Source organism: Sphaerodactylus townsendi, linkage group LG05, assembly GCF_021028975.2.
Source record: "Sphaerodactylus townsendi isolate TG3544 linkage group LG05, MPM_Stown_v2.3, whole genome shotgun sequence".
NCBI classification, from domain to species: Eukaryota; Metazoa; Chordata; class Lepidosauria; order Squamata; family Sphaerodactylidae; genus Sphaerodactylus; species Sphaerodactylus townsendi.
In genome coordinates, this window is record NC_059429.1 from 43,569,810 (window position 1) to 43,588,060 (window position 18,251).

The 18,251-nt window shown below is 39.8% G+C and overlaps 1 protein-coding gene across 1 annotated transcript in view; it reads right to left on the reverse strand.

The window, feature by feature from the left end:
• Positions 1 to 7,044: 7,044 nt before the first annotated feature.
• Positions 7,045 to 18,251, reverse strand: part of BTBD8 (BTB domain containing 8) — a 63,865-nt gene continuing 52,658 nt past the window's right edge. The window contains exons 14-18 of the mRNA XM_048497365.1: positions 16,601 to 17,237; positions 15,486 to 15,576; positions 13,901 to 14,034; positions 9,658 to 11,937; positions 7,045 to 8,244 (exon numbers count right to left, since the gene is read on the reverse strand). Coding sequence (XP_048353322.1) covers positions 7,775 to 8,244; positions 9,658 to 11,937; positions 13,901 to 14,034; positions 15,486 to 15,576; positions 16,601 to 17,237 — 3,612 coding nt within the window. The 3' untranslated portion in view covers positions 7,045 to 7,774. The remainder of the gene's footprint in view (positions 8,245 to 9,657; positions 11,938 to 13,900; positions 14,035 to 15,485; positions 15,577 to 16,600; positions 17,238 to 18,251) is intronic.

An 18,251-nucleotide genomic window follows, 5' to 3' on the forward strand; every position in this document is an offset into this window, starting at 1 on the left:
TTTGACACACTTTAGCAACTGCAATAAAACCCCAGAACAGTCTTCTGAAATACTCAAGGAATGCTATCTAGGGCTGGTGGAAAGATAGTAAAAATATTGTTCACTGCTTTTAAACAATGGTAATATAACAGGGACCACCATACTGTATGTTTTATTTTATTGGACAACAGGGATGATAAGAGCAAGAACAGTAGTTACAATCTACGAAGTATGGAGGATCTGTGATTCAAACTGCAGTGCTAAGCTTACTCTAAGCTACCTAGCAGCATTAAATTCACTGAAATTTGCTTTTAAATATGCAATCAATGGAATTGTAAGTTTAACTCTATTTTTAGTGCTTAGCCAGGCCACCTCCTGAGGCCCATCAGGAAAGCAGTATTAAAATCTGAAAATCTTCCTTGGCTTCCCATCCCATTTCCAAATCCAATGCAAACTTTGTGGCCTTACCTTCATCCACCTCTGTCACACTCAATAGCCCAAAATCTGATGCCAACAATATAATACAAAACACTTCCAGTTCTCCAGAAGTTTTCAACAAGCTGGATGTTAAAACAACAACAACTGGAAGGTGGATAAAAGATGTTTCAGGCCATGATTCCAAGGTAGCCCCTTATTTGTATATTATGTAGAACGCCAGTCAGATTTGAACAGAGAAACTGCTAAGTGGAGCTGATGTTATGTACCACTTTAGTTCATGTTGCCTGGCCTTCTACGTAGGATATAGGCAAGTGACCTGAACAGCATGGTCTAAAACATCACTCTCTCACATTAGGGTTGCCAGGTCCCCCTGGCTAACATGGGGGCAGGTGGGAGTGGTAGGGTTGTCTGCTCCAGGTTGGAGATCTGGGGATGGAGACTAGGGAGGCAGAGACCTCAGTGGAGTACAGAGCCACAGAATCCACCATCCAAAGCATCCATTTTTCCCGAGATCTTGTAGTCTGAAGATGAGCTGTAATTCCAGGGGATACCCAAGTTCCACCTGGAAGCTGGCATCACTATCTTAGACACACACTTTTTTCTTAAAATCCATCTTCATGAAGAGTTCCAGAGAACTTGACAGTGTTTGTACACCATGTATTTTGGTTGGTCTCAATAAAAACCATCACACTGGCTTTTGGTCTTAGATTTTGCTTTGGATTAACACCATCCTGGCTACCTAGGAGCCATCTTATACCCCCCCACCCCGCACCTCTCCATAAAGTTTTTGTTCCTCAAGGGCTACTGATACCAGAAAAGCAAGACAAGCCCTGTCCATTTCCTCCCTCCTTCACCCTTTCCTTGACGCAACCAAATATTCAATCATCTCTCAGCCCGGAACCTTGTCCTGTCAAATTTGTGTGCAGTTGAATGACACTGGTAATCTGGTTTGCCCTTGTCATGTCAAGTGTGACATGGCGGTCATTCTTAAATCAGGCCCACAGTACTGAATAGGGTGAGTTAATGCATCTCTTTCTGGTCCATTGCGCTTGGAGAGCTTTCCTTGGAGCTCTTTTCTACATTGTGGAGTTGTAGTGGGATCTCCTTGCGTTCCTCTGTTTACACACAAAGAGCCACCCGAACTGCCTGCTGTACGGCTTGCCTGTCCCCACATCCTAGTTGTTCCTTGCAAGATTACTAGCTTTCTTTTTGAAGCCATTTAAATTTTTATATCAATATTACAGCATTATATCGATATTTCCTGGTTATATCATTTTTGTCTTCTTCACGAAAGCCAGCCTTCAATTCACAGGAAATGCCTGCAAGGAGTGGGGGGGGGGGGGAGGAGCGGAACCCCCAAAGCGAGGAAAAACATCAGGGTTTCCCTGCTTTTGCTAACCATGGGGCTTCTAGGATCAGCTGTGCCATAACACAGAGCACACCAGCAATGAAATTTCTGCCCCACAGGAAATGCACCCTTGCTGTGGGGCAGAGCACCTGCACATAATTGGCTACCCCCTTTCTCTCTCACACACACACGGAGGGAAATTTATGGTCAGAAAATGGTGTGCGTTTGGGTGTGGATGGGGGTGGGTGGATGGGAAATAAAGAAACACTCCAGCTCCATCACTTCATCCCCAGTCCACACATACTCTGATCCTCTTGCACTAATATCTAAATAAAATTAGTAACACTGGGATTTCCGATCATGAAACTCCAGCATTGCCTATCTCACTGCGCTGTTGTGCAGACAAGACAAGAAAGCATCCTGGGCCCTCAGCTGCTTAGCAAGAACAGGATAAACCCACAATGAAAAACTAAATTAGAACAGTCTGATGCTCAGAAATTCAGCAGGTACATTTCTCCCTGAACAGACACACAATTAGTCTCACAGATCTGTCAGGAAAAAGGTGACACCTTATTAAAAGAGTGAAAATAAGGGTGGGCTCCCTCCTTTCCCACCCACTCAATATATTATACATTGATGAGGTGGGAATTCTAATCACCATCAGTGTCTGCGAATAAATCAGGTATGGCTTTGTAATTAATTCCAGATTAATTAAAAAGGAGTGCAAGTGTGATCTTGAGTATGCAGATTTTGTCATTAAGGCATGCAAAGGAGGATGAGGGAAACAAGAGACTTTAGGCCTCTGCAACCTACTTATTGCCAGACAAATTTAAAGTTTCTTGAGAGCCAATGTGCTTGACTGACTCAGTGTCACTTGATTTGTAGTGTACTAAAGAGGTGTCACTTAACACACACACAAATAGAAAAGCAGATACTAATGAGGGAAGGTTCTGGCATCCTGCCCCTTCCCCCCGAAGCCTCTTGGTTGGTAGTAGCATGACCAAGTGGCTCAGTATGTCTGTCACGTAGTAACCTGCCAGTGAGACCCAAACAGGCCTTTTAGTTGTTTTAATTTTTAATTGCATTTCTGGCATCTTTAAATTTACCTGCATAAAATGGAGGACAATTTGGTTCTCCTCAGGAAGAGCAGTGGTAAGCTGTGTGCTTCTAACTGACAAAAGAATGCCTGTGGTTTTAACTTGTCTTAAAAGGGTCTGTTTTTTCACTGGCCTTACTGTGAATCAAGTCCCATTCTTCCACACAGAGCTGCAGTTCTCAGTGTTGCCCGAGATTATGAAATTTAATAAATGTGTGTAGAGTTGCCAGCCTCCAGGCAGGGCCTGCAGGTCTCCTACAGAGTAGATCCCCTGGACTTCCTTCCTTGGAGGATCAACTCTATGGCATTGTACTTTGCTGAGGCACCTCTCATTTCCCTCCCCTGGCTCCATCCCCAAATCTAAAGAATTTCCCAACTGGAGCTGGTTTAACCCATAACAAATGTACAAAATGTCCTGAAATAACAGCTAATTGTGTTTACTAGGGCAGCCAGCCTCCAAATGGTCTCTGGAGATCTCCTGGGATTACAACAGATCTTCAGGTTTCAGAGACCCATTCACCTGGCAAAAACTGCCATTTTGGAAGGTGGACTCTTTGGCATTATATCCCACTGAAGTCCTTCCCCTACCTAAATCCTGCCCTCCTCAGGCTCCACCCCCCAAATATCCAGGTATTTCCCAAATGGGAGCTGGCAATTCTAGAGTTTACAGTATTCGCTGGTACTCAGAATCACCAGAACAGCAACTCATCTTTCACATCCTGCATGTGAGCTCCCAAAGGCATCTGGTGGGCCACAGTGAGTTGCAGAGTGCTGGACTAGATGGACTCTGGTCTGATCCAGCAGGCTTGTTCTTATGTTCTTATCTAAAGTCAGTGTCTTAGACCATACAAAGGAACACTTCCCAGTAATCAGTTGGGAGGTGGAGGGATTCATTAATGATTAAGGTTACTGTAAATTGTTGTCATAAAATTGTGCTTGTTAATGTAACAGTGTTTGTTAGAAAATGCTGTCAGTCCAAACCTTTTTAAAAAAATCAATGAAAACATTAATAAATTACATGATATTGAATATAAAGGAATAAAGCAAGCCCATGTAAAGACCATGATAAAATCCCTTAGGATACACGGACAATTCTTCCTTAATATAGAACGCATATTATAGCTATATAATATTTTCCAGATTTGAAAGCCTGTGATTTTAAAAAGTAGTCTATAAATCAAAAATATTCTCCATAGCATGCAAAATTATTTTGCCTACTATCATTTTGCATTCTCTGCACCCCTAAACTTTCTGGTTTTACTTATACTACAAGGGAAGAAGCTATAGTCTAGTTTTCATGTAGTAAAGGGACACAGAAATCTATTACTCGTATTAGGCATAATTGTGTCTGAGCTAGAAATAAAGCCATTTTTCAATTATTTTCTGGCATTTAAGGCTTCAGTTCTAATTTTCTAACCCCAGTTGTCTATGCATGTGTATCTACTTCCAGGCTAGACATTACAACTGTTAGCTCTTTATGTAGGATATAGTACAGTTTTGTGGGTCCTGTAAGACAGCTAGCAGCAGGTTGTTGCCTGCTGCCCCGCAGGCCCTGGCACCACCCACCCCATTTCCCCACCCACCCGTCTCTTGCCCCAAATACCAGCCCTCCCAAGCCTCCTCCAACCCACTTGGAGCCTTTAGAAAGCCCTCCCCCATCTAGATTCCATTTTACTTAAACTGTAAATGTGCTTTGCTGCTAGTCTTGGAAGTAACTTCCCATAATAAAAAGTATAATTTGACAAGTGGAATTCCTCAATACTTGCAGGGAAGATACCTTTGATCCCTTAACTTTAACGTCCCATTGTCATTGCTAGCGGCTCATCACAGCCCCCACTTTAAACAAAATTTAAATTAACACTGAGAGTGAGAAGTAATCCCCCCATGAGAATCACAGTTCCTACCTCTCCTCCAGTCACAGCCACCAGCGAGCCCAGTACAGCTCCTGCCCTCCAGCCTCAATGTTGACCAGCCCTGCATGACTCCTGGCCTTTGCTGCTGAGGTTCCCCAAATCCTTCCTCCCTAGCAGCTGGTACCAGTGAGCTTCACATGGTTCCCATCCTCCCAAACCCCCACCCCACAACATGCATGAAGAGCTAACCTGTTCCTGAGGAAATGAGCCTATACAAAATCACTTTGGAAAGCTCTTTGCCTCACCAGTGCATATGTGTGTGGCGCGTGCATGTGCCCTCTGTTCAGAGATGGTTCACCATTGCCTGGCTCCACATGAGCTGAGAGTGTTCTGAGAGAATGGTGACTGGCCCAAGGTCATCAGTGACCATCACACCAAATCTGCAAATTATGCCATAATAAGTTACCTTGTAGTATCTGTATCCCCATAACGTAGTGCTTGTGCACTGAAGCCACAATATTGTCCCTAGGCTGAGGCCATCTAGTTGTATCCTGTTAGTCTCAGAATTTCATGTTTTTACTTTACATTTGAGTCACACAGAGCTCACTGGATTTGTTTCTCACTCACTGAAATCTAACTGGTGTCCAGTACTGGAGAAATGCTTTTTGCAAACACAGGATAAAAATGACATAGAAAGAAAAAAAAGCAGCTTACATGCTTCTTTCCTTTATTTCATATTAAAATCTCTCATTGCACAAAACAAAAAAATCATTATACACAAAATAAATAGGGTCTACTTTTCACTAAAGAGCTAGATCTCTATTGTTCCACTTTATTCTCCAAGGATCTCACATGACTGAACAGTCTCCTCATGGAAAAAAGAAATCATACACATTGGAAAGCCATGTTAGAAAGTAGGCAACACTAAACCCTTTACCATGACAGCTAGGTTTCATTCAGATGATTTTTTTTTGTATAGGGAAATTATACAATAATGTGAACCCCAAATTTCTGATATGGTTTCGAGAAAGATTTATTGCCTCTGAGAATTAGGCCTGGGTTTGGCTGAGGATGAGAGAAATCCTAAGCAGGTCTATTCAATAGTGCTTACTCCCCAGCTAGTGTTCTTAAGCAAGTTAATATGGCTGTAATCCTAGACCTACCAAGTAAACTTTGTAGTTGACTAGACATTTGGGTTTCTCCAATCTAGACCCAATATAAGTTTAAACTGAGACACAGTGTGGTACAATGGTTAAAGTATCAGATTAATATCTGGAAGACCCAGCTTTGAATCCCCACTCTACCATGGAAGCTTGCTGGGTGACCTGCACCTGACTCTCTGTAAAAAACATTCACAACACATGTCTGTGTATCATGGTCCTGAAGCCCAGTACTACTGCTAAAGAAAATGGAACATTACTTCACTAATATCTGTATGCATCTCTTACAGATGGGAAGGGAGGTAAGAATAGCATCTTGAATCCTGTAAAAACTGTACTTTTAGGGCAATACAAAGATAAACTGTACTAACAAAGTGGGAGAGCAGCAATTTGTAGGAACACATTATCTTTCCTTGAGCAATTAAAGGAAATCCAAGATTGTCTTCAACTTCTTTCCTCAGTGTCATGAAGAAACAGGATGCATATTAAGAGGGTAACCTTTGACAACATGCTAAAGTGACTTTGTTTCAAGCATAATACTTTTTTTTTTTGCAGGAAAAAAGCATACCAATGCATGTCGATGTTAATATGTGACTAGGGCAGGGGTAGGGAACCTGCACCTCTCCAGATGTTCAGGAACTACAATTCCCATCAGCCCCTACCAGCATGGCCAATTGGCCATGCTGACAGAGGCTGATGGGAATTGTAGTTCCTGAACATCTGGAGAGCCGCAGGTTCCCTACCCCTGGACTAGGGGAAATAGCTGCATGCATGATTGTCAAACATGACAGTCTACAGAGGGTCAGCACACTGTCATCATGGATGTACTTTTGTTGAAGGAAATATTTCCCCTTAAAGTTCAATCATTTGCGCTGCACCTACATCTTTGCCAGTCCCTCACTACCCTGAGATAACAAGCTGGGTGAGATATCCAAAAGAGGCCATGGCATTCAAACTGAATAAAACTCACTCTTCAGAAACGGAACTACACTGCTGTGTGGGAAATGTTGACTGAAGACGTTCTTAGGAATCAAGATATGGTTACAGGCCTCAGTTTCAGGTGATTACTGGAGGAAAATACTAACATACCAATTCTGCCAAGTTGTTATCTCTACTTTAAACATCCTGTGAAACACTGTATACACTTTCTGATAAATCATTTGCAAAGTATTTTTTAAATTTAACATTATAATGATTTATTTCTTCCTACAAAAGAAACAGTATGTATCCCATTCAGCAATATCTGTGCAGGCTTAGATTTAAAGAAACAAATTTAGAAATTTATTGAATTTTCAAAAAAAGATACAAAATCAATCTGGCAAAAATGAACCAATCATGCTGCTCTTTATAAATCAGTTCAAAAACAGTCGCATCAAAACCTTTTCTGCAAATGCAAACACATTTCTAGTATTTAAAGTACCGTTGGCACACATCTTTGACACAAACACTGTGAATCTTGTATCTTGGAAGAAGTCACAAAGTCACTATATGGATAGCGATGGAGGAAAATGGACAGCACTACTTATTCTGCATTCATATTTTAATTTCTTGAGCATCCAGGAACAAGAGCAAATGGCAAATAACAAGAGAAAGATTAAACAAAGCCTTTTTTTCCTTCGGTCATCTAGTTTTCCTAGGAAAGGAATCTAAAGAAAAGACATGCTCAAAAATAGTTTCTAGAAAACATCCACAAATTCCCAAAAGTTTATTTTGCCTGCAGTTAAATCTTAGTTAGAAATGGGTCACTTAATGGAAAGATCATTTCAGTGTCAAGGACTGACTATTCTTGACTGATGCAATATTTATTATTGTATGGAAATATTGCATCAAATATTAATCTGCAGAGGTATAGGGGGAAGAAGAGGGGTGGAAGAAGTCCTGTCTCAAGCGATTAATCACCTCAGTGATGGGTTTCTAGTTCAAGAATTGTCCATTCCCCTTGAGGGGAAGAACAATCTTCAGAGGAAAAACTTGCCACTGTGATACTTGCTGAAGAATCATCCAGTGGAGATATCAGTTCAGTCCATCTACTGAAAGTGTCAATCTGTGCTTTACCCTGAGGTTGTGAACTGTCTCGTGCCAGAAATAGTGTCTGGTTGATGAGATATTGTGCTAAGTTAAGGTCTTCTGGGACAGAGTTTTTGATGTCCAGGTTTGTCTCCTGATCCGATAACAATTGCCTGAGAAGAGTCCAGTCCTGTTCTGCAAACTGCTGATCTTCAAAATCCACATCAAGAATGCTCACTTCCGACTCCATCCTCTGCTCAAAAGCTTCTCCAACATCCATCTCATATATTGGAGAAAGGGTTTTTGGAGGCCGATGCTCATACATGCAGGTTTGTGTCAATCTGTCACAATCATCTATGTCTCCTGAAATAATTCATAATACTACACATTGTAAAAATTGCACAGGTTTTTCCCCTTCCGCAGGGCTTTTGTACAGCATACTTAACTCAGTGCAGCAAGACCAATCCAACGAGGTAAGAGGTAGGGAGGAATGGAAACGGTATACAAAGTTCACAAAAACCAAGCCATTCTTTTTGTTTTATAAGTATTTAAAAAAAAATAAAAGAAACAAAGTACGGTTTATAAATTAAGTAAAAGCCGCAATCACCACTGGCAATTGACAACAAACCTCCGTAATTAGAAAAAATTTCTGATACAGAAAATGACAAGTTATGTAAACCAACATTTAATGCACATGGATTTCTAAGTCACTAAAATTAGAACTTAAAGTAGGAAGGAGCAGAGTGGGGAAGGAACAAAAGGAACAAAACAAAAGGACATGATCACTAAAACAGTGACTTAAGCCAAGTCGGTTCCAAGTGAGGAAAAACAAAATGGTTTATTCAAAGGCTTATATTTAAAATATTGCACATGCAAAGGGCAGCTGCAAGCAAGGACAAGCAAACAAAAAGAGTTACAGCTTGAAAAGTCATCAGTTTGCATGGTTCTTCTGAACACAAACCACTCTTTCAGAATTCTTGAATGCAAAGAAGTTTGAAAGATTCTGCTGATGCATTTAGTATTGAGGGCAGGGCATACTATGTGGAATTCCTGCTTTAATGAAGATACACAAAACAACTAGACAAGTAATCAGCTAACCATGTGAAGCAAGCAGAAGTTTAAATATATTTAATTTTTTTTGAAGTCTAATTTCTCTCTCTCTTTTTTTAAAAAATGAACTTTTTAACTGGCAAAATTTAGAACTGCATTAATTCTGGAAAGTGTCTCAGGGTGCAGACCAGCTCCCAACTGAAGCCAATGGTCAAAGTTCTACCGAAATCAAGCAGCGGAAGGACAGGTCTGCAGTTCTGTGCAAAACAGAAACAAACTGCAACAATAACGAATATAGCTCTTAAGGTAAACAATGCAGAGGACTTTTACGAATATTAATGCACTTATTGCACATCCCGCTTTCATCTATATACGAATCATATAGGCTGTTGAACAAAATGTTTATCCAACCTTCTATTAACTGGTGATATTGCCAATGTCCTATTGGACAAAAAATTTGAAAACAGGGAACTGCACTCTTACTTTTGCCCAGGATAAATACTTCCAACTGCCTTCCAGACAGCAAGTTATACATATTCTCAAAGGCCAAGAATATGCTAGATAACTTTATACATATACAAAAGACTAGCAATTAATTCTATAATGATTTGGATAAAATTTATAAGACATTTACTAGAGTTAAGGATTCAACCCCAGCTATAAAGGTAAGATTCCACAAATACTTATTATCTTGAGGGACGTAATGCTTTTATTTCTGTACGTTACCTGCAGATAAAGCAGAGTTAGAGTATTCAGTAGATGCTGGCTCACTTTCTTTCATGTGACTTTTCTGAATCAGTGACTGATTTTTACAGGAATCTACAGGTTTTGTGGAGCTGCTCTTTTGCAACTCGGTATTATCTCTCTGATGAAGATCCAAGTGACAAGGCCTTCCTTGAGATTTTGGGTCACTGTCAATAAGTTTATTGCACTGAAGTTCATTATTCTCTTCATTCTTGCCATTTTCATTGTTGTCTTCAGTGAGAGGATAGCCGTTTCCTACATTCTTTGAATACTTTTCTTCTGAATACTTTTCTTCTGTGGCTGAAGTACTCAGGTTATCCTTTGCTTTTTGCTCACTGTCTTGAGGACCTACAGAACAGCTCTCAGTTCCCTTATTATGTTCTTCCAGAAATCCATCTTCTATTTCTAATGAATATCTTGAATAATACGTTTTTCCTTGGTGTTCATGGGAAACACCATCAAACACATCAGAGGGTGTTCCAGCATCCACAGAACACGCATGGGCTTCTCCGCCATCATCAGATCCCAGTTCTTCACATTCATCCACTGAAAGTAACACAGACCGTTTAAAGTTCTTAGTTGCAGAAAACTCTTGACTTTCAATATCATTTTCTGCTGCATCTTCAAAAGCCAGATTCACTATTCCATGGAACTGCTGAACAGGAAGCTCTGATGAAGGCAGGTTTTCTACAACATTTTCATTTTCAGATTTTTCATCTTCTGTTTCATCTGCTGAAGAGGACGCCTGATCTCCTTCTTGAGGAAACTGTACAGTCGCAAAATTAGTATTCCCCTTGGGGCCACTTTTCCTCTCGTCTTGATGTGACCATGTTTCAGTCTTTCTTCTAGGGATCTCGTCATCACTTGTTGAAATAACCCGGAAGAGATCAGAGTTCTCCTTTTTCATTTTTACTTCAATTCTTAAACTAGTATCATAGATTTTTAGTTCTTCAGGTGTACTGGTATCACTGCTGCTTCTTCCAAGAAAATCGTGGCATAACATAGTGCTGCATTTTGAAATCCCTCTTTCATTTGATCCTTCATCATCCTGAGATCCGCCAGCATCATAGTCTTCTGATCTTGGCTTTATATCGTCTGATGATGTTGTTGCACTGCCAGTGTCAGATTCAGGGCTTTCTTTTGGATCATTGGAACTCAAGTTCCAATGATCTGTAAAAGGAGCTTCTGAGTTTTCATGGCTCTCTGGTGTTTCGGTGGTATCTGTGTCTTTCGATGAGCATTTTTCTGTGATGTGTACTGGGAAAGATTTTGAAGCGATGTCGGATTCTACTGTAGCAGACCGTGATTCGGTCAAAGCGGACTTGTCAGAGAATTCATCGGCACTTTCGGATCCAACCACACAGGCTTTAGAAGACTTATTTTCTTCATGTTCAGAATTAGAGCTGTCATTGGCTGCTTCAGATAAGTTGTGTGATGAATTATCATTAACAGCAATTTCAGTTTCTGAGGTACTTTTATATTTATAATCAGTTGATTTTCCTTGGTTCTTATTTTCTCCTGAATGTTTCAAAGGATTGTGGGAACCAAGAACCTTTTTGCATCTTAGTATTTCCTCTTTTGAAACCGAGGTGGTAAAATTCTCGCTATCGTTCTCACACAAAGTATTCTTATGCTTTTCGATACAGCACAAATCAATAGTGTTACATTCTTCATTATTTTTAATCACTGGAGATTTATCATCCTTACAAATATACTGTTCTTCCTTTTCATGTTCCCTTGGCACATTCCTCTTTGTGACATAAGGGGACTCCAAATGTCCTTTTTCTAATTCAGGTGTGTCATTTTTATTTACTTCTACTGTACATACTTCACTATTATTTTTCTTCCCTGGGCTGGATTTGTTGCTATTGTGCAGTTGACCTCCCAAAGTGGCAGAGTGCTCAAGTTTTTGACTTGAACTTTTTTGCCTTTCTCCATGAATGTTCTTGTGAACAGGTGACTCACTTTTGGGATGCTTCTGGCTTACAGACTGCAGCTTTAATACTGATTGCCCAGCAACCACTTTCTGTTTTTGGTCTTTATTATTCACTATTTCATTCTTCTTGGAATGGGTCTGGTTTTTTGATGTCACTACTATTATTTTTGCAGTAGCATTAGCTGATGCAGTTTGTGCTGATTTAGATTTTTTCTTTGACAAACATTGCTTGTCTGAGTTTGTCAAAAGTTGTGCCATATCTTTTTCTTCATTTTGTTTTGGAGAAAGTCCAAGCTTCAATGGATTTGGTGAATCTCCCTGTGGTCCTAAAGAAACAAAAATCTTAAAATTATGATGCATCCAAAGTAGCAAAGAACCATATACAACAAGTCTAGTATTTTTACACATGTGTAAAACTGACAGGATTATAAATGCATAGGGGGTCTTCAACACTGTGAATATTGATCTACAATCATTCAGCGTGACATGCAACTACTCAGGAGAGTGAATTAATAATCAGTGACCACTGGGTCAACACATAAGCATGTCTACTGGCAGAAATTCACCTTATGTTCAGTATCATCATACAAACACAGCAGTATTATAACAGTGTATTTATTGTACTGCAATGAATATTTTTAGTGGCTTCGTTCTCAAATTTCATTTACTTACTTAGATATCAATTTTCTTTTTTTTAAAAAAAACCTCCCCAAAAGATCCAACCAAGTAAGAATGTATTTTAAAAATCTCAAATGTTTTAGCTTGTAAGGACGAAAGGTGAATTATTAGAATGCCAGTAATTTTCAAATCAATCAGTTGACTTCCCAGATGCTATTAAACCAACAGGAAATAGCTTCCAGGTTCCTGGCTCTGTTAATGACTCATGTTTTGTCCCTCAGAGCAATACAAATGTTGTTACATTGTCAGAATACAATTATCCTTGTTGAAACATGGCCAGAAAAGATTAAGTTCAAATCCTATTATTTCAACAATTATTGCCACACCATTAGTTACCAAAAGCTTGGACTATCTGGAAAGAAAGAGACAGTCAATGAGGAAACATGATTAAATTATTTACAAATGCATAGGGGGCATAAGGGTGAATCTTATGTAGTTGTGGAAATTATAGCAATCCCCAAGGATAGACTAGATAGGGGTCTGTAACTAGAACTCCTCACCCCCCTTTCCCTCCAATGTTCAATCAAAAGCTACAGCTCTCTCAACCATTTAAAAAAAAGTGTTTGAACTTCCAATATTTAGTCGAATTTTTCTTTTTTGCATATCTCAATATCATACATTTCCATGTATACTACAGTAGTATAGTTTATCCCTATCACTTACTCTAAATAGTGAATGCAGAATTTAGCAATGGATTATGAAAATAGAAATAATAGTTTTTCTTCTGGGCAGCCTCAAAGATGGTCTTTTACGGGTATGTTCAAGGATTCTAAGTTTCAAGGGGTGCCACAATAAAGGCAATACATTCTGTACATTCTGTGAATGAAAGCCTTGGCTATTTATTAGAAGTATAAACATTGGAAAACCACCTCCCCAAATCCTTAAAATTCATGCAATCAATCTGGCCCTTTCTGCGCAGCAAATGTAAAGTGTGTTGCAGGCGGGATAAATGAACGTGTCATAGCCCCAGCCCTTCGCATGGCTGGGCGTCCCTTGGTCAGTGAGTGTGTTGGCCAGGGTGGCCGCCTTTGTACAGAGGCACTCCCCCCCACTTCCCTCTGCTGCTTAGCTATGAAGCCTGGCAGGCATGGACCTCCACAGCCATGCTGCCGTCCCTGTGCCCCTCGGAAGCTACACAGCAGAGAGGAAGGGAAACGCAGAGTGGACTTGTATTAGGAGCGGGATCAGTTCAAAGTCCACCCCCAACACGGTTTTTATACCGTGGTTAGCCGCCATTTACTGGCCCGTGTGGCAGGGGCCTCTGATCCACCAAAGTTCATTAAAAAATAAAACTTCTCTAAATGAACAGAAGTTTTAGAAAATATTATATTATGAAGAAATATTATATTATAGCTCCCTTACAGAACAGAATTTGAAACCACAGTCTGACATGAGCTTGCAAGTGAAGGTTAAGAGAGAACTTGGTTAACATCTACATTTAGTACTGATGCATCTGTTACTTTTAAGAGTAAGCAAAAGGGGATCTGCTCCTGAAAGGGCAAAAGGAACAAATGGGGACAAGATACAGTCCTTAAAAGTTCGAAACCATGTTTTGCAAGTAACCTGTATTACTTTCACAGTATGGCTTAATTTGTATCATTCTAAATTTACCTTGGTTTTTACTAGCATTAGCATTGTTAGTCTTTTGTTGAACAGTAGAACAGCCAGCTTCTTTTCGCTTTTTCTTCAAAACTGCTTGTGGTATGTGCTCACTGCTACCTTTTCCAATAGATTTCTTCATAACACTGAAAAAGGACACGCTTCTTATTTTTACAGTTTTAAGAAGAGGATTAAATGTTAGCATTTCCACATGAAAAGCAAGACAACAAACCATTTAAAAAACTTAAGGCAACATAATGTAACAGTACATCAAGAAACAAACCTCATCTCTCATCTACTGCATTCTATTGCAGCATTACTGAAAGTTTAGAACGATTTGTTTTTACAGTTTTAAAATGAAGTTTCCAAGGATATGTTTAAAAGGCACCGATATAAAAACCATTATTTACAAATTTCAGTTTACTAGTAAACCCTTATTTGTGGCCACTGTGAATCCCCTCATCCTTTTTAAATCTGGCTCCTCTAATTTGCTTTGTACTATGGGCTCATTCTGCACATGCAGAACAATGCACTTTCAAACTGCTTTCAGTGCTCTTTGAAGCTGTGCAGAATAGCAAAATCCACTTGCAAACAGTTGTGAAAGTGGTTTGAAAATGCATTATTTTGCGTATGCGGAAGGAGCCATGGAGAAGTTGAACATCAAGATGACAAAAGTAGTGACTACTGGAAAATTATACAACTTTTAAGGTTGCTGATGAGGAAATTATTTTAAAACATTAAAATTATATGAAAAATTTCTATCCTTGGCTCCATCATCAATCAAAAGGAAGACTGCAAGCAAAAAAAAAAAACAGAAGGAGATTGAGACTGGGAAGAGCAGTTCCGAAGGAGCTAGAAAAGACTCTAAAGCATAAGGATGTGACCAAGATCAAGGTAATTCATACTATAGTATGGATTATGTATGGGGTGAAAGTTGGACAATGAAGAAAACTGAAAGAAAGTTGATTCATTTTAAATGAGCTGGAAGCAAGTGTTGCCAAGTCAACAAATCAGTGGGTTCTAGATCAAATCAAGCATGCGCTTTCCCTAGAAGCTAAAATGACTGAACTGAGGCTATCATACTTTGGTCACATTCTGAGAAGACAAGGCTCCCTAGAAAAGACAATAAAGTTAGGAAAAGTTAGCGGCAGCAAGCAAGAGGGAAAGAGGAAGACCCAACATGAGATGGATTGGTTCAATCCAGGAAGTCACAGTCCTCAGTTTGCAAACCTGAGCAAGGTTGTGAACAACAGGATGTTTGAAGGGCCATTATTTCATAGGGTCATCATAAGTCAGAAGCAGCTTGACAGTACAACAGGAGACAACATTAGAAGTGGGAGAAACACCTTAACTCATCTGAACCACAGCACAAAGATCCCTTTTTCAGTTCACTAACAACTTGGGGAACTGCAACTTGTGATGGAGCTTGTGGAGTCTGGGTGACATCAAACAGATATGTTTCTCTTTCAACATAACCCAGAATACAGGTTTTGAACAGAAAAATGGCTTTAAAGCATGCTGGCTGCACAAGCTGTATTTTTAGTAAGCAACTCCAATCCCAGGTTAGGCAGTATAAGTATCCTGATTTCCAACAGACCTGTTTATTGAAATATTAGCCTCAAGATCATTCACATGTTTTTTAGCAGGGGCTCCATTAGTCATCTTCAAAGCAGACTTTGTTTTCAAAGCTGTACAATAAAATAAAAATAAAATTAGACAGTAAGACAAGACTTGATAATGAGCATCTGCTGAAAGTACTAAACAGCCCCCCCCCCATTTTTTCTGTTCCAAATATGAGCCTTGAATATTCAAATTCACTTGAGTTTTCAGCATACTTCCCATCAGTATACAAAAAGAACTTCTGATTAGTGGTTATTTTTGTATGAGCCTCCAACATTATTAAACTAAATAAAATTATATTATGTCTACACATATGCAGAAAGTACAATAATATTCCCCTCCCTCACTTCCCTTCCCTTGCATGCCACCCCTCCCCCTTCCTCCTCTCCCTCCACTAGGGTGGGTGGGCCATGTTCAGATTCCCTAACCCCTCCCTTGCATGCCACCCCTCCCCCTTCCTCCTCTCCCTCTCCCTCCACTAGGGTAGGTGGGCCATGTCCAGATTCCCTAACCCCTCCCTTGCATGCCACCCCTTACTCCCCCCCTCCATTTGCATGCCACCCCCCCTTCCTCCCCCCTTCTCCCTCCACTAGGGTGGGTGGGCCATGTCCAGATGCCGGGGCCCCTCCATTGCACGCCACCCCTTCCTCCCTCCCCTTCCCTTAATATATGTATATTTAAAATGTAAGTTTCAATACCAGCTTAGCTGTTTGAAGGTATAGTTGGCTAATAGCAATAATATTTGTAAAAGACATACATCTCAAAGGGCCAAGAACTGAGTATATCCTAGTCAACTTTAATCTTTTTCATCTGGTGAATGCCTGTGCTGCTATGCCCCTCCAGGGCCACTGTGTGAAGTAGGATGCTAGACTAGATGGACCACTGGTCTGACCCAGAAGGGATCATCTTATATTTATGTTCTTATCTGTACTTCAGATAAAAATAATCTGTCCTTCAGATAAAAATAATATTATTTTAACCAAAAAAAAAGAATTTTAAAAAACAATCCACTTGTCTCCAAAAATTTTTTTAGAATATTTTGCAGCAACAGTCTTTGTGGTTAGTTTGAAATGAGTCTTTCATCATTATTACCTGGGTGCTTTTTGCCTTCATCTGGTAACTTTTCCTCCTTGCGTTCATCTAGTTGTTCAATGGACATCTGTAGATCTGTGCTAGAATTGTCTGATTTGCTTAGAGTTCCCGTACCCGTAAGAAGAGAAGGAGATTCCTTTCCTGTGGCTTTTTTCAAAGGTTTTGCTTTAATCTGTACACTTGAGTTTCCAGGATGTGTTTTTGGTCGGGCACCTGCAGTTTTACTTTCTTGATTTTTCATGGCTTTTCCACTTCCTGTATTTTTGTGGCCACCCGCAGGTAAAGAGCGCTCAGAATCTTGTTTTGAAAGCATACCTTCACCCTTAATGTTTCCATTACTTTCTGTTTTTGGCTTTATAACAGCTCTAGCCTTTGGCGATGGCATTTTCTCCCCCATCTTGGACTCTTTTGTAATCTTGCAACCTGTTTTTTTACCCTCTTTCCCCTTTAAATCGTCATGTTTCAAAGCCTTATTAGTGCTGCTCCTGTTGGTAGCTGATGTGTGTCCAGATGCTCCTAATCCATCGGATTTCATTTTATCCTGATTAGTGGAAGAACTGCCCCAACAGTTCTTCTTTCGGACGGCTTCCCAAGAAGTAGATTTGATTACAAAAGGGTCAGAAATGCACCTGTTCAACTGGAGAAGAAAATGTGACAATGCAGCAAAAATATCCAATAACCAATCCCCCCCCCCCCAAAAAAAAAAAAAGAAAGAAAAACCCTAGTAGCAAGATTACTGGACATTTAGGTTTCTATTTAGGCTGTTCTGGACATTTAGGTATTTATTCAGAGCAGCATGAATTTTTCTTCATTACCGTATCTCTCTTTCTGATGTTCAGAAAAAAACATTCTGTTTCATTCTAGTATGACCAAGAACAGAACCCCCCAATAAGAAGTTCTGCACATGAACAGTCAGAGTTAGGAAGACATGAACAGGCTTGATTCTCAATATCACTGAGGGCACGCAGCAAGTTTATTTCCTGTGTATGTTCTTTACTTTTCCATGGATGGTTGTCTTCTGTAGAAAGAAGAGATCAACCTGTCCATCACCCCAGAGACTGAATGGTTCAGACAGAAATGACAGAAATGCTATAGGAGGGTGTACTGTATCTACACAAATATAATATTCAAGGTGGTTCACATTGATTCTTGAAAGACACGCCCAGACTTATCACACACACTTACCATGTTCAGTATTTTTCTAGCTCTTAATTTTAGTATCATTTACATATATTTTGAGTCAAATACTAGGCCTCATGCTAATTTCCTGAACATTTGATTAATCATTGTTTGGTACATTCTTTTATGGGCATGTACACACATTATATTCTAGATCTCCTACAAGAGAATCTCTCAATAGGTGTTAATGACCAGGCTGTGCATGCAATTGCTCAAGTCAACTGAAAAATCCATTATATAAGAAGCATACCATTTGCCTGAAAACCTATACTAGAGGCTTTTATGTGGGCCTCCATCACAGACATGTGCATTCTGAATATCCGTGCAAATTCTGACTGCTCCAAACATTCTCGTTTTAGTGTTGACTTTTGCTACACTACAAAATATATATATCCACCGATGGACACTGGCTCAGCTACAATTACACCAGTGGCTGCATTATTAACCAGGAGAACATTAGTAGATACAAGTT